Raw genomic sequence first — 21,060 nt, 5'->3', positions numbered from 1 at the left:
AAAGTAGTAATTTCATTGAGAAAGGGGTTCACCACAGGCTCTTTTAGAAGAGACTAGTTTGGAAGCCCCCTGTACTACAATGCTTCCAGATGTATCTGCTAGAATGGAGCCACCTGCAGAAATGAAAGCACACTGTGAACAGCACCATACCCATGTGACTATTTACTGTGCTCCTGAATTAATTTTAGGAGAATGTAATTAATGAATTAATCACCTCATGATCTATGAGTAGGTTAGCAAAAAGTATTTTTAATACACAAACGTATGGTTGTTTTCTTAACTGTTATAAACATAACTAATATTCTCTGGAACAAATCCTCAGCCTTTGACAACATGTGTTAAAATTGTTTAAATTGTTTAAAAATGTTTAAAACTTTTAGGTTATGGTTATTCCTGTCCCCTCCTGTGTCTGAATTCAGTGGCAACCTGTGATATAACAGGAAGGCAGAGGACCAGACAGTCACAAAAGATCCCTTTATGACCGTTATCTGTTTTCATCCTCAGAGTTAGATTTCTGGTAGCTATAAAAAGGTCTCCTTTTGCTACTTCTCTGTTAAGTGCGATTACAAGAGACTTCCTGTCATTACCCAGTGGGGGTGGGGATGGGGGGACTGCCCACTCTTATGTCTCCTCCCTGGTTCCCTCCCTCCCTCTCTGTCTGTCTCATCTCCACAGAAAGACAGACTGTGACATGAAGAGGGCTCTCTTTCAATAGCTCTCCCACTCATGTTACTATTTGAAGACACTCAGTGCTTAGGAGTAATGGAGTGTTGAAAAAGTGCTTCTTATTTGTGTCTTAGAGAAAAATGGGAAACTCGTACGCAGGGCAACTGAAGACCACCCGTTTTGAGGAGGTTTTGCACAGCTCCATAGAGGCGTCCCTCCGCTCCAACAATGTGATCCCCAGACCCGTCTTTACCCAACTGTACCTGGAGGCTGAGAAATCCCCTTCTCAGGAAGGTAAGAGTTGTCCTGTTCAGTCATATTTATGCCTTCTAATAGTGCCCTGGGACAATTTAGTGTTCTTCTGATACCACAGTAATTTATGATGAGCATAAATAATACAGCCTAATGTTAGTTCATGTACTTCATGTTGCATTACAGTCACTTAGCAGATGCTCTTATCCAGGGCAATTTATATGTTAGTGTAACAGTCCAATGCAGTCTTTCAGAAGCTCTCTTTAATTTTTTTTTTTTTCTTGTAATGCATTTAGAATAGTGGCATGCATTTTTGGTTAAATATTAGTCATTAGTTAATTACTTCATTACTGAAAATATAAAAAACTGGAGAACACGGAATGTTAAACTCTATTCTTCTTCTTCTTATTATTATTATTATTGTTATTACTATTATTATCATTATAATAATAATTATTATTATTATCATCATATTAGCATTGCTTTACAGTTACAATAGCTATGTTAGTCATTTTGGCCTGAAGTAACAATAGTATTTTTTTCTCACTTGAACACCCAATGTATTTGCATTCACGCATCTTGGACAGAGCCACTCAGTACTGGAACAACCTGCCACTGAAATATCCAGTTGTACCAATCATCCCACTCTTACTGATAAACTTAAGACATTGCTGAAGCCAAATCACTAAATCAGTCCTGGAAACATGAGAAACTTTATCCATCTGTGAAACTTCTTAAATATATTTTCTAGTTATGTTTTCAAGTATAACTAAATTTTTGTACTGAAGGCTTGATGGTGCTGTATATTCATGTATAATACTCATTTTAACTGTTCCAACATGGCTAGGGACTATGGATGAAATAAGTTCACTAGCACATACAGTGGTATGCAAAAATTTCAGATTGTGTGTTTTGATTAACTAAGTTAAAAGGAAGCTAACCCAACCTCTGCGGGGTACAAATTACACAGGACATATTTCTGTAAATTTGAATGCACAGTTTTTATTGGGTCTGTTGGGTCTTGTTGCATGTACTGCATGTCTGAGATTCTCCCTACAGACTTTCAATAATATTTAAGTCTGGGGACTTTGAAGACCATTCCAAACCTTAATCTGTCATACCTTTAGTTTAGTTCATGGTTAATTTTGAGGTATGTTCTGGATCATTGCTTTGCTGAAATATCCAACCTCTTTTCAACTTCAATTTATAGGATTGTTGGTATTGCTTTCAACCCCTTCCTTCCGCCTGCACAATATTCCCTGTGCCACCGGCTGCCACACAATTCAAAAGTATAAAAGAACTACCCCCAGGCTTAAGGGTTGGCAATGATTTATTTTCTTCACATGCTTTCCCTGCTTTCCTCCAAAAATATATTTGTTTCTGGCGAAAGAGTTAAATTTTTGTTCATGAGTCCACAGCACTTTGTTCCAAAAGGTCTCTAGCTTATCTAAATGTTGTGTTACATACTTTAAATGTTGACTTTTGTGATGAGATTGCAGGAAAGGCTTCCTTCTGACAACTCTTCCACATTGATCATTTTTGCATAACCAGTGTTGCACAGGTGCACCACTACTCTGATCTCAGATAAACCTTTCTGCAGTGATATGAGGGTTGTGCTTTGCATGCTTGGCCAGTCTGTTAGTAGTTCTATTAGAGATTTTTCTTGGTGTTCAGGATCTTGCATTAACTTAAACAGTTTCCCTTAACTTCAATTTCTTAATTGTTCATCCGACAATAGGATTTTCCAAGCTGTAACTGTTTAGATATCTTCTTATAGCCTTGCCCTGATTTGTAACAGTCAATTATCTTTATTTTCAAGTCATCAGTCAGCTGCTTAGAGGAGACTGTGGTTCCTGAGAGTAAGCACAACACCCTGAGAAGTTTGAAGGGTCAGAATATAAATATATTAAGCATCATTATTGTCTTCACCTGGCATAATTTAAGGCCTAACAAGTCAATCAATTTTTGAGAGGTTAAAAAGCCTAAACTTTTGCACAAGCCACATTGACTATTTTATTGTTTTCAAATAGTTAAATTCAGTAAGTAAATAGTAACTGTGCATTAAAATTTTTCAGAAATATGTAATGTTTATCTGCTTGCCTGAATTTTCATTTGCCATGGAAATACATTTCAGCGTGATGGTTGAATAATTTGTGTGATGAGGCCAAAAGCATTAAAGTAGTCTTAGAAATTTAGAAATTGAGACAGTTGCAGTGGATTGTTGAACACTTAAATGCTTACTCTATCTGAATATTTCATGGTCCCATTTTATATTTCATTGTGACATTCTGCTTCGTATTTGCTGTCAGACAGTTTTGGCAGATATCACTGCCAGATTATATTTTCCAATATAATCACGGGCAATTATTACATGTTTCCTTGTTTTTGCCTTTCGTCAGGACATGCAACCTGCATTGTATGCTATCCAAGGCCACATTATTTCTTAAATTGGTCTGACTGGACTCTTTTGGGCAGATTATTTTATCTTTGTTCAGAATTATTAAACATTGAAATACCCAATTTTTATTAAAGGGTTGAACAATTATTAGTTAAGGATTAAATCCCAGGGTAAAATGCCTTCTCAAATAAGTCAAGCAGTTTAACAGCTTTGTGCAAGCTGTTTGTTCCTTATCCGGCAAAAAAAAGAGCAAATAATTGTAGCTGGGGAACAGGTTTTTGAAATTTTCAAATCTGTTTGTGTTGTTTTGTCAAATGTGTATTGTGTTGATTGAGTTAGCTTTGTCTGCCATTGCAGCTGTACACATGAAATCTGAAAGACTCTCGATTGTAAGACCAGGTGACATTAACTACAGCTTTGTTCCCCTCAGCTGGAAAAGCAGAAAAGGGGGAAGAGGAGGAGGAAGAAGGTGCTGAGTCCAACAGTCCACCCCCGCCCTACCACATGAAGCCTGCTCCAGAAGGCCGCTGTGCTACAGATGGTAAGATGACATACCTGGATAGGCCAGCTGTCATGACCTACAGCAAAGGATTCCCAAGAAAAGATACGGAGACCACTCAAGGTCCACGAAGACCTATGGCAGTTCTTAACAAAATAACCTTTTTTCATTTATTACTTATTTGATACGTTCAGATAAAATAAACCTGATTTTTTTTCTTGGTTGTATTCTGAGTAAATCAGGACATAATTTCATTGTACTAATTGGTTTATATAAATCCATTCTTTCAAATACTGGCATGAAAAACAGCCAATTCTTTGCAGCCTATAGGTGTTGGGTGAAAGTGTGACAGTGAAGCATTTAATATAATTAAAAAGGCCCTTTTTATAAAAGGCCATAAGGGAAGATAAAGCACACTAAAAATAATATGTTGTTTGAAGCTTATTCAGGTGTTTTTCTTGTCATTCCAAATTAGTAAGATTTCTGCTTAACAGCGAAGAAGTACACATACATTTTGGCTCAGGCCTTTCTCAGCATGTGATTTGAAAGGAAGCTTCAGATGTATTTTTATAGCAATTCATTGTAACTCAGTTGCACACACAGGTAGGTGTCCATTCCCTCCTGATGATGCTTGAATTTGTTGGTGGGGTGGCTTTTCCTTTAGGGTTCTGTCAGTCAGGAAAAGACCTACGTCTGGCTTTCATTGCTAGCAACTTACTGGAGGTCCCACCAGGGTTCCTGCTGGTGGGTGCTAGATCTCCCACTTTGCCAGATCACATCTTGGTGTGCTCGGTCGACCGCACCTTCCTTCCAGATGAGAGAGGTCGGAACGCACTTTTAGGTGAGAAAGGACCCGTCCCCGCTCTCATCTCCCATGGAATGTATGAATTAAATACAGCATAATTGAATGAAAAAAGAAAAATATTCTTGGAGCAGCCCTGGATGGATCTAATAATCATCACTCCAGAAAGCGAAGCTTGTGGAGAAGGCACTTGGCAGGCATCGGCAAAAAATGCAGAAGGATCTGGGTCAGGGCACCCTAACCTGGCTCCCACTGACCCAAGTCTATCATGCAGACATATTTAATTTGGCAATTTGGTTTCTATAGCCTATTTATCTGCCAGAGCCGTTGTTCATGATGTCATCCGGTGGCCATGGAAACGGGGCCTTGGAAGAGTTTTTCAAAGAAACACTAATGTGACACTCCGAGTGGGCAGGGCTTAATTTAGCTTTTTTTCCCCTAATAAATAGTGATATCCTAAATGACATGCAGTATCTTATTAGACTACAGAAGAGCAAAACTTACAACTGAGGTAGCAAAAATTTCACAGGCTTTGATGTAAAATCCTACTGTGGTACTGTTGTTCAATGATGCTATTGTATTTTTCAGATACTTTTCTGTTTCTACATCATTTCAGATTTGTCACATCGTTCACATTGCAGGCTTCCATGGTTTTTTGTCATTCCAGTCTTGTCTCATACGTGGGAAAAAACTTTTAAAATCTAAGAAAAAATATATATACAAATATGCATATCCAGACATATGCTGAGATGCGCCCATGAACTTAAAACAAAAATAAATATTAAAACCAGAAACAAGGACAGGAGGACAATATTTTCATATCAGGGCAGTGAAAAATATTTTTGCCTATCCACCCCAATCTTTGTTTTCTGTCTATTACCAAGCCCATCTCTCTCTGGATGCTCAGGGTTCTCTGGAAACTGTGTGGGTTGTGGGGAGAAGGGATTTCGCTACTTCACTGAGTTCTGCAACCACATCAACCTGAAGCTCACCACACAGCCCAAGAAGCAGAAGCACTTACAATATTACCTCTACAGAAATGCTCAGGGGATGCTGGTCAGGGGGCCCCTCATCTGCTGGAGAGGAGGTAACGCATCACCCATTCACCTAAAACTGAGTACCCACCTGTAACGCAGAAAGGGCCAAAAATAGAATGTGAGCCTTGATCGGCCTTGACTTCACTTAAGGAGCTTAATGATAGTGGCTTGTTATCCTAAGCTGCTACTGCAAACATAAACATAGCTGGTGTTGTTGAATTAAGAGAGATGAGAAAATGGAAATGCATATTTATTTTCAGGCTGTATAATCTACTGTGACAGTGGTAGATGAGTGTATTAGTAGATTAATTTGTTAAACACCCCGTACTTAGGGAATAACCTGGCTACAATACTTCTACCTGTTATTAATGAATGATATTTTCATATTTAATGAGTTTTGCAAATATTGTTTGCCCAATAATATAATTTGCTGATTGTAGTTTTTAATGTTTAAACAAAAATAGCAATGCGATATTGTTTCTTGACATAGGGAATCACCATTTCAAATCCTGAATAATAGCCAGCCAGTCATAATTAGTCTCTTAGCGTGCTTTAAAATATGAACTAATAAAAGTTCACATTATTTTGAAATATGATAAGTTATTGAATCCAAATGACCTTCTCCCTCTTCTTCTGGGGTTTGCACATGTGTATGTGTTTCTGTGTTTCTGACGTGAACAACTCAAGTACCACTGCCAGGAGTTGCACTGAAAAAGGAACAGAGAGAAAAAAACCTCAATTTTTCCTTGGCAAAGAACATTGAACCCTTTTCCATTAATTTGTGAATTACAGACAGCAGATCAAAACCAAGTGCCTCTAGCCCTGGTGTGGGTCACTTGTCTTCAGATCCTCCCCTGCCCCTGGAGCCAACATCAGCCACAGGCCAGTACACAGGTACACCATGCTAGGGTTTCAACTGTGACTGTGACCAAAATAAGGCCTGGATTCAATAAAGATGTCACTGCTACAGTGCAAAATATAACTACATAGGTCATCTCGCTCCTTGTATATCACAGCAGGGAACCAACCAAAATGAATATATAACATGATGCTGTAATTGTCTTTCGAATGTGAAAATACTGTGTAATTGCAACAAATATATGTTTTCTCTGTATTTCTGAAGCTGTGCTCAAATATTATCTTAAGTGTGTCAAATTTAAAAATTGGATTCTGGTTAGTTTAATCTGAACTTCAGCCTCTGCTACATTTTTTGAATCAATTCTCTATCTTTGGAGATAAGAGGAGCTGTTACACATGGTTTGGCATGGGGGTCTGTATATTTTCTTTGTCATGGGTTAAGTAATATATGTGAAACTGATGTAGTATTTATTAGAAATGGGTAGGTACATTATTCTTAAGACGAGGATTAACATTTGAAATGATGATTTTCCGCTTTAAGTCATGTTGGATATTTTTTAAAATGCACCTTTCTCTTTGGTAGCAGGCATCTCTACAGATTCATTGGCTTCCTCTTATGCACAAGGTGCCTCCCCTGCCTCCATGACCAATGGCAGGGACCACCCCATGCCCCAGCAGCCCTCACACCAGTCTGGCCTGATGTCACAGGGCCTGTGCCGGCCCTCTATCACAGGTACCCCTGCCACATAGGGAGGGTTAAAACGCACTGAAAAGTCTGTTGTTTAAAAAACACTAAATGCTTCCCAAATAAGTATATTTATAAGTGTAGTACAGTAAACATAGTAGAGCCACAGGTTGCTCTGCAGATGACACAGAGGGACCACAAACAAACAAAAAGGTGTCAACAATGCCTATTAAATATATGCATGCAACAACATAACTCAAATGCATGTATTTGAAGTTCTGCCCATCCCCCTATCTTTTCCACTCTCAGGACAAGCACAGCCTCGGGGGGTTGGTTAAAACCAGAGAAGTACTAATTTAACGCCTTTTCTAGAGTTGTTGCTCCGACTGTAGAGCCATCCATCCACACACACATACACACACTCACACACAAACAACTTCACACTTCACTATAGAGACTCCCCCTCCACCCCGTTAACGGTTCCAGGAAGAGCCCCCCTGCATTGTCTGGATTTTTTACTGTCCTCTCTTGTTAAAAGCCTTTCGTCCTTTCATTTTACAGCACTAAAGCATTCCCATTGGCCCCCTTTCCTTTTTCAGAATGCATCAATAAACCACAGCTGTAAGCCCCCCTCTGTGTTCTTGTGGAATTGGAGGCTTCCTTCCTGAAATGTTTTAGCTCCTAATTTTCATTTGTTCTCTCTTTTTTTTTTTGGCTTTTGCATGCAAACAGGATTTTTTTGTTTGTGTCAGTTGCATATTGTAATATACACTACAATGGCTGTATGCGGGTACAGGGTTATGTGTGGTTTGGGTAAGTGTGTGTGTTGTGTGTGTGTGTGTGTGCTTGTGCATGAATGTATGCATGTCTGTGTGTGGTGAGTGTGTGTGTGTGACTTTTATAATGTGTACTGTTCTCAAACATTATTAATTGATTGTATTTGTTACATATGGTATGGAAATTTGTATAAACTTTAAGGCACCATAACAACACAGGACCACCCAAAAAAAGACATAAAAGCTGGTCATCAGAGCCTGCCTGACCACAGAGCCTTCAAATAAGACAACCTCTTCTGCAGCAGTCAATGACACAAAAACAGGTAGGGGTTGTTCATTCAGTATGGGTACATTAAGAAAGGTCCAGGCCAGTGTCTGTTTGCTTATAACATTATGGTTCAGTTAGCCTATTCAGTTTGAAACTCTGATGTGAGTTTGCCCAGCTTCTGGGAATGTGCTTTGCTAAGAAATGAATGGTCAGTTACAACCATGTTCTTGTTTATGTGGGGCTCCATTTAGAAGTACAAGTAGAGCTATGAGCTATACCATGATTCTGGAAGTGTAGAACCAGCAAAATTACTGGAAACCAGCTTCACAAACGAATTTCCCTTTCCAGAACTGTATTTTTACAGTAAAATGTTTCTTTAAAAAATTACAGGAATTTACTGCTTTTTCAGAACACTGTCATTGTCATGTAGAATAATGGCAATAACTAATGGCAAGAATGTTATTTAAAATAACAGGATTTAAACTTTTTCCCCCCTTCATTACATGGTTTTCACTGGCAGCGTTGCTGCCAGGCTTTTCGCTGTTTTGTAAAGGATTTTAAAAAATGTATTATTTATTTTTTACAGTACAGGAAAAAACATAAAATAAGCTTTATAGTTAAAATGTCAGTGCAAAATTTGTTTTCCATACATTCAGAGCAACTGTGTTTTATGCTTTTCCAACAGATTTTGAGACCCAAACATGTGTTTCCCAGTGCTCCTCATTCCTGCCACAAGGGGTGTCTGTAACAGTGCCTGATCATCTACTTCATACCTGCAGACTCCAGCCTGTTATTTTTAAAGGTAACTACTGGCTATTTTTACCATACAATTTTTAAATACACTGTTTAACCAATTGAGGTGTACGATCAGGACATATGTGATTAGAATGTAAAATCTGAACCATGATTCATACTTCACCAGTAGGAATTAAGAAGTGATGAACTCCTACACATCACATCCAGTCACTCAGTTCTCTATACAACCCTGAAAGCTCCTTTTCCAGTCTGATTGTTCTCTTAGCGAGACTCTCTGTAACTCATTCAATTTTTGCGACTCAGTGTATGGAAGGAGTGTCAGAGTGGGGGGGAATATTGTCTACTCAAAGTGGGTGAATAAGAAGAAGAGTCCTGTAAATTCTGTTAAGCTTGAATGATCCACCAATGAAGCATAAACATAAGGCTGAAATGGCTGTCACTGCTACAGTAGGTGTTGTTCCCCAGACGTCAAGACTGTCTTGAGATATCTTTAGGTCTCAGCGTCCAGTCTCTGGTGACCATTCTCAATGTAACTCTTGTGCACGCGTTGCCTCTCAGGCCATGGCAGTTTGCCGCCCTTGTGTGGGAACGTGGGTGAGGTGAGGGTGAGCTCCCTGCTGCAGTCTTGCTACAAGAGCTACCAGGCTCTGCCTCGTGTGTATGAACAGTACAGAGCTTCCCCCATCCAGCCCCTCTCCACAGAGATGCAGATCCTGCTGACCGTCTACTACCTGGTGCAGCTTGGTGAGTCACAGATTTCAGTTCATATATGTAGTTTACAAAAACAAAATATGAGGAATACCTTTTAATCTGTATTTCATATATTATGACTAATTAGATTTTTTTGTATGTACCTTCATTTATACTGCACAAAATGTTAGTGGTGTAGATACGATAAATTTTAACACATCAAAATACATTCTTCTATTTTATATAATCTGAAACCTTGTAGGACACAATTGTAGGACCTATCTATGCTTCAGATAGGTCCTACTGTCACCTGACCTCTTATGGAGCTCTGATTTGGGCTACTATCTCTGCTCCTCATCAGGCTCAGATCAGGTTCCACTGATTGATGACCTGGAGCAGATCTTTGTGCGTTCCTGGCGTGAGGCAAACCTTCCGGAGATCCGGCAGTGTCAGCAGCCCCTCCCCCCTGGCCCCACCCAGCCAGTCAGCCCCACCCAGCTGCCCTGGCTTGCCAAACTGGCCACCAGCTCCTCTGGGGACAGTGTTTTGATTCTGGATGCGCCTGTCTCATTAGCCGAAGGGCTGAATGAGACCTTCCGTAGTCTGATGGAAGGGAAGCTGGCCCGCACTAACTATGTGGTCATCATCTGCACATTCAAAGGTGGCAACACTGAGTCCTGTGTTGTGGTGACTGGTGAGTACAGGCATATGTGTGTGTGTATGTGTGTGTGTACGTGTGCATACGTGCATGCATGTGTGTTGCATGCTACAGTTGAGCACAAGGTGCAAAGTTTGTTTGCTTAAAATGTTATTTGTCGGCTGCGATGGGTTTAATTATGCTCTTCTATTTTTGTAAACCACATCCAGGTGAGTCGTTATTACACAGGAAGTCTTTCAGTATTAAGGAGCAGTTTGTTTGTTTTTTTTGATCAGTAATGCCACCTTGTGAACATTCTGCATTGTGAATAATGAGTGATTGGATCTGTGGCTGCTTTGTTCTTTCAAAGGACGTTGCCAGGCCCGGGCTTTGGCTGAGAGCATGCTCACCCCAGGTGACTGTGCTAATGAGATCAGTTACGAGCTGGCAGCTGGGAAGACAGGAGAGCTGGGGGCTCTCCTCCGATCTTTGGGTCCAGGTAATATGTAGTAGACATTTTCAAGTGTCAGACGGAAGTTAATAATGATAATCATGGGTTACATTTATATACATCTCTACAGAAAATGGGGGAAGCTCACATTAACCACCACAAATGTGTAGCAAAATTCAAAATCAAATTTCAGTAAATCAAAATTCCTGGTATAGGAATGTTGGACCAGAACATTTCAACAGAAATCAGTTGGACAATGGAAGGGAGGTTTGAGCCAATTAAAACTGGGGATGCATAGGTAGGCAAAGAGAATTTGGAATTTTTGCAAGATGCTGGAGAAAATTCCTACTTTTGAGATAAGTGCCATAGGATTTTTTCAGTTGTATGGAATTTTAAGGCAAAAAGTAAAACGCTTTGCTTTTGTTAGATGGTGACATGGATGCCTTACTGGAGAAATTCAGGTCAGAAAAGAATGTCCGTTTGCCACTGTCCAGCAGCCTGGAGCCCTCACAAGAGAACACCAAAGCTACTTGTTCTGGTAAGATGCACACAGGGCTTCAGCCCATATTACATTCTACTAAACACCTTCCAGGTTCATAAAAACCAATGCCAGTGAATTCAGATCTCTACTGGTTTATAGCAATGGGAGCGCCAACTAGCCAAATATTAATACTTTGTAAAAGTCAAATGTACATTGTGAGTTTTTTTCTTTTTGATTCTTTCATCAGTCCTAAAGCATAAATAAGCATATCCCTTATCCCCAAGGAACAAAATTAAACTACAGGTGCAAGGTCACTTTTTTATGATTAATACTGTTGGTAACCAGAAATGTTGCCAAGAACAATAGTGACCGTCGTTCCAGGTAGAAGCAGATCCGAAGTTAGTGTTTAAAAATCAGGAAGCATTTATTATACAGAAAGCCAGCAACAGGGATTCACACAAAAATGTTCAATTCAACTGTTAGAGTTTGTGGAGTTTATACAGTTACATTTACATATATTCAAATTTGTGCGCAGAATACAGCATGAACTCTGATTGGTTGTTTGTTATACAGAGTTGCCCTATAGGCTGCAATTTCTACCACTGTGTCTTATTGGTTGTCTTTGTAAAACAATGGCGGACTCTCACATGCACGTGAGGTTTTGGAATACACAAATCTGTCTGTCTCCTACAGCACAAACTTTCTGTATCCTAACAGTCCCTCCTTTTGACACAACATGAATCTCATGGTTAAGTCAATTTTACAGTTACATTTATTTAGTCATTGTTCAGGGTGAGGGCGAAAACCTGTCAAAAACCTGTGTTAGGAAAACTTCAGGCAAAATTCCCTCACGTCCCCCTTACGGGCGAACGAGATGTACTCCAAGAACATAACTTGTAAAGAAAAAAGTCCTTCTGTTGCTGGCTGGATGGATAGTGACATTGGTTTGGTAGGGAAGGCTCGATTCAAGGCTTGGTGGGATTTCTTGCAATTTACTCCTGGTTTGCAGCAACATGGTCTTGGAGGGGTGGTGTCCTCGGCGCCGGTATGGTGTCATGGGAGTGTCCTCTCCGGCATATGAGGAAGAAAACAGAATACCATGTGAGGGCATTATCAAGTACTCCCAAGTTATTACAACTTGGTTCTATATTATGTATGCTGTCGGAGTCTTTGTATAGTGAACAACTTGTGTGGTTTGCTCATTAGTTTTACCACAGATTAACTGTACGAAAATTAATTTCACACCTTTAATTATCAATGTCAGTACAGTTAATCCCAGTATAATCAGAAAAATGTATTCAACTACAATTTTGCCAAGGTCACCCAAATAGCTCGATAACCATTCAAGAAAACCAGGTGTTGTAGGTGATATTTCATGTGCGGACCGGGAAACATTATTGATTTTTGAGATCACACGTTTCAGGTCATCCTGATTATCGGGAATATAGGAACAGCATTCGATGCCAATTATTTTACATGTCCCACCCTGAGCTGAGAGGATATAATCTAATGCAGCTCTGTTCTGTAGAGCCATCACTCTGACAGCTGTCAATTCCTCTGAAATTTTGCCTAGACCTAATGCCGTGCTATTGGCCAAAAGCTCTACCTCTTTGGAGAGGTCGCCAATTTGATCTAGAGCGGACATAACCCCATAAGTAGGAATGAGAGCACCAAGTGCTCTGTTCCAAACAGACTGATGGTGAGTTCCAAAGACGTCAGTTGATCTTTCATATCTGACTCGGTCCGGTAGAATAGATGTAATTCTCATGGCCGGGACCAAATGTCCTAAGGCGCAGATACCAGACCATGAATTAGGCAACTCAGAATAGGCATTGTTCCCACAAACCCAATAGACTCCCATAGCTGTGTGGTTTTGTACAGGTTTATCATGGTAGTTAATAACCGTATTGCAGTCCAGGGTCTCTCCAACATAAATAGAGCCATTTTGTTTGAGGCACCACAGATATGGGCCAAGAGACAGAGCAATGTTAATGGGTTCAGGATCACATATATGTTTAGGTCTGGTAACAAGTTCACTTTTGCTATCGCTATCTGCAGTGTTATACTTGGAGGCGATAGGTACGGACATCATTGGAACACCAAGTGCGACAGAATGTGGTATTAATCCACAGACATAGCAGCCAGTCTTATTTGCATGTTTGGCTGTCATGTGAACTAATTGCATGTAAATGTTATTGTCCACAGCACTTACTCCACCATGGCTCAAAACTGTGATTATAATTACAAATGAATTCAGCATGTTGGATGGGAGCATAACTTGAATGCTCAATTTGGTTGAGTATGTGAAAAAATTGGAACGTTTGCACCTGATTCGTGAAGGCTGCAGTCGTCCGTGGCAGGGAGTTCTTCAGGCTTTTTGAGGTCTTCGGGTGATGGGCATGGTTTGGTCCGGGATTGGTGGATCCAGACCGGGATGCCTGTAACTCGAAGAGCAGTCTCAGAGGTTAGTAAGACCTGGTGTGGTCCTTGCCATCGAGGTTGGAAAGATCTAGGATGAGGGGCTCTTATCATAACCCATTGTCCAGGTTCATATGTCTGCGATTCTTGCCCCCCCTCCTTTTGTTTATCTTTCAGAGTCTGTAATGACAAAGCCTGGGAGGTTAGGTTTTTCACCGCTTCATTCAAGTTTTGGCAATACTTCAGCAATGCATCTCCCACTATAAGAGAGTCTTCTGACCCCTTACAAAGGCCAGGGGCTAGTGACATGGCTCTGCCAGTCACTAGTTCGTAGGGAGACAGTTCAGTTACTGCATTAGGGGTTGCTCTCATCGCCATGAGTGCAGCTGGGAGGCCTTGGACCCAGCTTCCCCCCTTCGACAGCAACACCTTGGTCAGCTTTTCTTTCAGTGTTCGATTTGTTCTTTCGACCAGACCTGAACTTTGAGGATGGTAAGGGCAGTGGAATTTTTGTTTGATTCCCAGGTACGAACATACCTGTTTCATTACTTTACCGGTGAAGTGGGTCCCTTGGTCTGAGTCTATGTAGCAGGGAAGGCCCCAGCGTGGGCAGAATTCAGATGCGATTATTTTTGCCGTGGTTGCGGCATTTGCACAGGCTACAGGGTAAACTTCTACCCAGCGTGTGAAGTGGTCTATGAGAACGAGACAGTGTTCTTTTCCATGGCTCTTTGGAAGAGGGCCAATGAAATCCATCTGGATTTGCTGAAAGGGTCCAGTAGGCCGTGGCTGGTGTTTCATCATTACTTTTATTTTTGGACCTTGATTGCTTTTTGCACAAATGATGCAACGCCTAACGAAATCTTTCATTACCTTGGTCATTTTGGGAGACCACCAATGAAGTGACATGTTGTGCCGCATTGTTCTTTCTCCATTGTGTGCAATGCCATGGTATACTTCACAAAGCAATGAAAGGATGCTCTGAGGGGCAACAACTTTCCCGTCCTGTGTGTGCCAAATGTTGTCATCATTAAGAGTGCATGCATTTTCAATCCACGTCCATTTTTCAGCTCTTGTACAGGCATCCTGTAGTTTAGCTATGTCAATGTTAGTTGGACCCGACATGTCAATAGCTGCAATTTTGTAAGTAGGCAGGGAGTCATTTAAAGCTGCTGCTTTGGCAGCTTCATCTGCCCAGTGGTTACCCAAGCTGATTGCATCTTGTCCTTTAGTGTGCGCTTTCACTTTTACAACTGCTAGTTTGTTTGGTAGTTTAGAGGCAGTTATGAGATTCTGAACAACCCCCCCATTTTTTATCGGGGTACCTGATGAAGTCAGGAAACCCCGAGATGACCAGTTAACCATAAAGTCATGGACAACACCAAATGCATACCTGGAATCAGTGTATATAGTAAGTCGTTTCCCAGAACCCAACTCACAGGCATGAGTGAGGGCAACAAGTTCAGCCACCTGTGCTGAATCTGAACTTGGAAGGTGGCCTGATGCCATTACCTGACCAGCAATGTCAACAACTGCATATCCTGTAACTGGGTGGGCCCCATTGTAAAAACGAGATCCATCAACAAAAAGTGAGAAATCATTGTCAGAAAGAGGTGTTTCAGAGATGTCTGAATTGGATGGGTGATCTGGAGACAATGGGCACTCATGTGGCTCCCCGTCTCCCTCGACAGGTAAGAGAGTGGCTGGGTTCACAGCTGGGGAGTGGATGAGTGTGATAAGCGGAGCTAACAAGATGGCTTCCCATCTAGTCCACCTGGCTGCTGAAACACGAGAGAAACGGCCTTGGGTTAGTATGTTATGCACAGCATGAGAGACATTGACAGAGAGTGGAGCTCCTGAGACTAGTGCAGCGGAGACCGTTACTGCTGTGGCGGCAGCCTGCACTTCCTGTAAGCAAGGGGAAAGACCAGAAGCGACAGAATCCAGGCGAGAAGAATAGTAAGCAACGGGGCGTTGTATGCCTCCATGGGGCTGAGTAAGAATGGCTGTCATGTGGCCTTGTTTCACAGCTGACCATAGAAAGAACGGGAGGTCAGAACAAGGGAAACCTAAAGCAGGGGCAGAAGTGAGAGCAGATTTGAGAGTGCTGAATGCATCTTCACACTCGGTTGTCCAATCAACGGTCTCCAATGGGCGATGGGAGCCCTTCAAAAGAGCATTGATTGGTGTTGCAATAACAGAAAAGTCAGGTATGTGGTTCCTGCAGAAGTTAAAAAGTCCCAGAATCTTACGAACATCACGGACAGTGCGGGGACGCGGAGCAGTGGCAATAGCAGTTCTCCGGTCAACAGTGAGTTGCTTCGAGCCCTGGGATATGGTAAAGCCCAAATACTGGACAGCGTCTTGTGCGATTTGGGCCTTCTTTGGACTTGCTTTCATATTGTATTTTTCCAAAGCTTTGAGTAAAGCTTCCAGAGCCTGGAAATGAGAGACAGGGTCAGAAGAAGCCAAGAGAATATCATCAACATATTGGAGGCACTGTGTTCCTTCATACTGAGACCATGAAACTGTTGCTAGAATCTTGGCCATTGCGCGATGGAAAAGCGTAGGGCTGTTATGAAAGCCCTGAGGCATGCGTTTCCATGTGTATTGCGTGTTCTGGTGTGTGAAGGCAAACCAAGCTCTTGAGTTTTCAGCAACAGGCAGGGCCCAGAATCCATTGGCAATGTCTATCACAGAAAATATACAGTGACTAGGTTTGATATCAGCAAGCAGCGTGTTTGGGTCAGAAACAATTGGAGCAAGTTTGTCTGCAGCAGCATTAACCGTTCTGTAATCAATTGTCAGGCGCCATGAGCCATCTGGTTTTTGCACAGGCCAGACAGGAGAATTACAGGGTGAGACACATGGCTCAATGACCTCCTGTGAAGGCAAGGACTGAATGATTGAGCCAACTGCTTGAGCAGCTTCTGGTTTAATCGGGTATTGTTTCACAGGTGAGGGCATAGTCCCTGTTACCTCAAGTGGTGGTAATGGTGCAGCTCCACAATCCAGTTTGTGCACAGACCAGCATGCAGGGAATGTTGCACATAAAGCTTGGAACTTGTTAGTCAAATCCCAGGAATGGACAATAGGTGTTGCAACAGATGCTATAGCAGTATGGGAAAGAGCAGCTAATGGCAATGTCTTGCGTTTATGAGAAGCGTCACAAACTGATAAAGCCATAGGCGAGTATGCAACAGTAGCTTTCAGTAATCTCATGCCGTCAGAACCGAGGATGGTACCTTCTGCAGTCCTACAAATGAAAAATGATTGTGTCCAATAAGCATTATTGGATTCCACAAGTACTGGAAAGGATTTATATGCGCGGACAGAATTACCCCCAATGCCAGCAAGATCAATGGAATGCTTTGTACAAGGGAGCGGTAGGTCAGTGATAGAAACAGAAGCGCCAGTATCAATTAGCATATCGCATGGCCGGCCTCCTACCCACGCACTAAGATACGGTCTGCAATGAGCCTGAGTTTCTATACTACTGACTGAAAAGGAGGCCGGTAATTCCTATGCTTTCAAACTGTTTAACATGGCGACAAGTTGTTCTCGGTTCAAATGCGCGTAATCGTCATTGGAGCAGTGCGCGATAGGCCCAGCTTCTTTGTCTGAGGTTGCGTATTCTCCACTGGAGGCGTGCGCCTTAGGTAGGGCAGCTAAACATTGTGGCGCTCGATGTCCCTGTTCTCCACATCGAAAGCATTTATCTGCTTCTTTGTTTGGGGGGGTGTTACGCCTACTTCTCCTATAGTCCCTCCCTTTGCATCGATCCGTGCTATGGCCCGTTTTCCCACAATTATCGCACTTCAGAGAGTTGTAGCGAACAGCAGCAATGGGATGTAAAGTTGAACTCTTCTTCCGTATCTGTTCCTCTAATCGCGAGGCCCACGAAACAATGTCACTAAACGTATTACCCGGGTGTATGCCGATTGCTAGTACCTTCTGAATATGCGGGGCAGCCTCTGCCAGTAATTGTTGCGTAAAAACAGCCATGTCTCTATTTGGATTAGGGAAGCCACAATGCGTTTCAAATGCTTCATACTTCCGATCGGCGTATTCAGCAAAGGGCAAGCTATTTTGTACTACTGCCGTGAAACAATGCCATTTTGGCGCACCTTTACCTAAAGCAGTCTTTACAGCCTCGCAGAAACCGGTAATCGCGTTTTGTAATTCATTATGATTCGCCCAGGGGCCAGATGCCCATGGTTCCTGTCGGAGATCAGCTGGTTCAATTTTCTTCCAGCTTGAAACTGGACATCTTGCACGCACAACTGAAAACATGTCTAGAGGGTGTAGAGACATGCTACGCTGTAGCTCATTTAGTTGTCGCCAAAACGGTAAATTGTCGTCTTGCGCATTAAGATTCGGCAAATCCTTTAATAAAGCTCTCATTTCGATCAGGCTTAAAGGAACGTGATCAACATGCAGTCGTTGTTCATTTCCTCTACCGCGAATTTTAGTAACCATAGGTGCCATGGGCACCGTTTTATTCTCCTTTTCAAAATACAGTGGGTCAGTTATAGTGTGATAATTTAAATCTGGGTACAAAGATGGAACACCTTTTATTTCAGTCGGAATGCACGCAAGCGCTGTGCTCTGGTCAGAGCTGTTGCCTTTGTTCTCAAGAGATTCTATCTTCTTACGCAGACCAGCTAATTTCGTATCTTGTGCTTGTAGCCGATTATACATTTCGTCACACTTCTCTATGAGCCTCATATGCTCCGTAATTAGTACAATGGTACCGTAAGCCGTCCTATTCTTTTTTTGTTTCCCCCACCATTCTAAGGAATCCGGCGTGGATCCTTCGGGGTCCCAGCCATTTTTACTCATCGCCTTTGCTTGCTTTACATACTTTTGCTGCAGATATGTGGTTATACTCCCGTTTGCATTCTCCTTGTTTGGGGCCATTTTTGCTCGCAAATTATACTTTGTTTTTTTTTTTTAATACTTATCTTTATTGAATTTTAACTTTTACATATTAAACATCTTTTCTAACATGAATTCCCTTGAACATGACCCCCGCCCACCTCCCTCCCTCAGCCACCTATGAATTCTGACATCGTTTTGAAAATAAAAACAAAATACTAATTGACAGACAAAATAGCTAATTGTAACTTGGTTACAAGTCTACATCTATTTTCATATGCCTCATACATAATCAACCCTCATTTAATAGAAAATAAACATAAATAAATTTAAAAAAACAAAAATTATATGTATATAAATGAATAAAGTGGGATAAAAAAAAAAAAAGTATAATAAAAATAATAATGATAATTATAATACAAATAAAAAAGGGGTGGTTGGTCTTACTTCGTAGGTTGCATCCTAGGTGATGGTTTCAGGTCTTGATTCTAAAAAGTTGAGAAATGAGTCCCATATCTTGTGAAAGGTGTCAGTTTTCCGTTTAATTGCATATGTGAGCCTTTCAATAGCTATGCAGGCTGAAAGTTCGGCAATCCATGAATTCACCGATGGACAATGAACACTTTTCCATTGTCTAGCAATAAGACGCTTCGTATGTATTAGACAGAGGTTCACCAGCTTACTTTCATGAGTTCTAAGTGATAAAGTTTCTGGAATAAGGCCCAGGATACAGATCTCTGGGCATATTGGGATTTTTTTGTCTATAATATTGGAGATTATGTTAATTATCCTTCTCCAAAATTCTTGTATATGTTCACATTTCCAAATACAGTGGTACAAGGTACCTCTTTCGGTTCCACATTTTATACAGGTGTCTGGGATATTGGGGTTGAATTTGTTAAGTTTTTCAGGAGTTATATAGGTTCTCATAAGCCAATTATATTGAATCAATTTAAATCTGCTATTAATGGATATTGTTTGTGCCAGGGAGCATGTTTTTTCCCATTCCAGTTCTGTAATATCTGATTTAAGGTCATCTATCCATGCTAATCTTTTATAATTTGAGGACTCTTTAGATGCGTTTACCATTTTTTTATATATCATAGAGATCTTTCCCTTACTATAAGGGTCTGATGTTGCCATTTCTTCTAAAATATTTAAAGGAGGACATTGATAGGATTGCATTCTGGAATGAATAAAACTACGAATCTGAAAATATTTAAACAAATGGGTTTGAGGGATCCCAAATTTTCTTTTAAGAGTTTCAAAAGACATAAGAACATTATCTTCATAAAGGTCTGAGATCTTTTGCAATCCCAGCTGCGCCCATTGCTTGAATCCAGGATCAGATTTACCCGGTTTAAATAATGAATTGCCCCAAATAGGAGTAAATTGTGATATTCCCAGTTGTTCTCCAAACATCTCCTGTGATTCATACCAAACTCTAATTGTGGTTTTTAGAAATGGATTAATTGTTTGCTGCTTAAGCCTTTTCAAAGAATCTGAATAGAGATACCTGTCCAAAGTAAGTCCCCTGGCATTTTCCCTCTCTATCTGAACCCAAGGTAAGTTGGAGGGTTCAGAGAACCAGAAGAAGGCCGATCTAAGCTGGGCTGCCCTAAAGTACCATAAGAGATTAAGTAGCTGGAGACCCCCCCTGTCATATGGTAGATATAGTAGTGTTAAGCGTAATCTTGATCGCCTTTTGTTCCATATGAAATTGGTGAATGTTTTCCTTAAGCCGCAGAAAAAGCCTGGCGGGGGTGTAAGAGGGATTGATTGGAATAAATATAAAAATTTTGGGAGAATATTCATTTTGATAATGTTAATTCTACCAATTATTGTCAAGGGAAGGGACATCCACCTATCCAAATTATCATTCACTTCAGCAATAATGGGATCATAGTTGCATGGGATTATATTTTTAATCAGAGGTGTAATAGTAATCCCTAAGTATTGAAACCCGTCCTTAGCTACTGAAAAAGGATGTTGGATTATTGGGTTATTTCTTTCTTGTTTATTAAGGAAAAGTATTGATGATTTAGACTGATTGACCTTGTAACCTGAAAATTTTCCAAATTGTTGGATGAAATCAACTAGGGCTGGTATTGAATTCTTCAGGTCTGAAAGATATAATAATATATCATCAGCAAATAACGAAATCTTATGTTCTTGGTTTAAGCTATGAATGCCCTTTATCTCTTTATTGTTTCTAATTGAAATTGCCAGGGGTTCAAGAGTCATCACAAATAACAAAGGGGATAGTGGACAACCCTGGCGCGTGCCCCTTGACAAACCAAAGGGTTCTGAGGTCATATTATTTGTAATAACTTCAGCTAATGGTTCACAGTACAGTAGTTTAATCCACCGACAAAATTTAGGGCCACATCTGTAACGACACAGTACATCAAATAAATAAGGCCATTCGACTCTGTCGAATGCCTTTTCTGCATCCAAAGACAGAATGCAAGTATCCTTTTCATCCCGCTTTTCATGTATAATATTTAG

The 21,060-nt window shown here is 40.9% G+C and overlaps 1 protein-coding gene across 1 annotated transcript in view; it reads left to right on the top strand.

The window, feature by feature from the left end:
• The first annotated feature begins 687 nt into the window (after positions 1–687).
• greb1 (growth regulating estrogen receptor binding 1) overlaps positions 688–21,060 on the top strand; it is a 72,904-nt gene continuing 52,531 nt past the window's right edge. Inside the window, exons 1-11 of the mRNA XM_035421377.1 lie at positions 688–960; positions 3,747–3,857; positions 4,480–4,656; positions 5,525–5,704; positions 6,447–6,548; positions 7,096–7,245; positions 8,927–9,043; positions 9,556–9,741; positions 10,049–10,381; positions 10,695–10,823; positions 11,203–11,313. Of these exons, the coding sequence (XP_035277268.1) occupies positions 807–960; positions 3,747–3,857; positions 4,480–4,656; positions 5,525–5,704; positions 6,447–6,548; positions 7,096–7,245; positions 8,927–9,043; positions 9,556–9,741; positions 10,049–10,381; positions 10,695–10,823; positions 11,203–11,313 (1,750 nt within the window). The 5' untranslated portion in view covers positions 688–806. The remainder of the gene's footprint in view (positions 961–3,746; positions 3,858–4,479; positions 4,657–5,524; positions 5,705–6,446; positions 6,549–7,095; positions 7,246–8,926; positions 9,044–9,555; positions 9,742–10,048; positions 10,382–10,694; positions 10,824–11,202; positions 11,314–21,060) is intronic.

Source organism: Anguilla anguilla, chromosome 6 (assembly GCF_013347855.1).
Source record: "Anguilla anguilla isolate fAngAng1 chromosome 6, fAngAng1.pri, whole genome shotgun sequence".
NCBI classification, from domain to species: domain Eukaryota; kingdom Metazoa; phylum Chordata; class Actinopteri; order Anguilliformes; family Anguillidae; genus Anguilla; species Anguilla anguilla.
The sequence above is the reverse complement of the archived record's forward strand: the minus strand, read 5'-3'. Positions and strand labels throughout refer to the sequence as shown.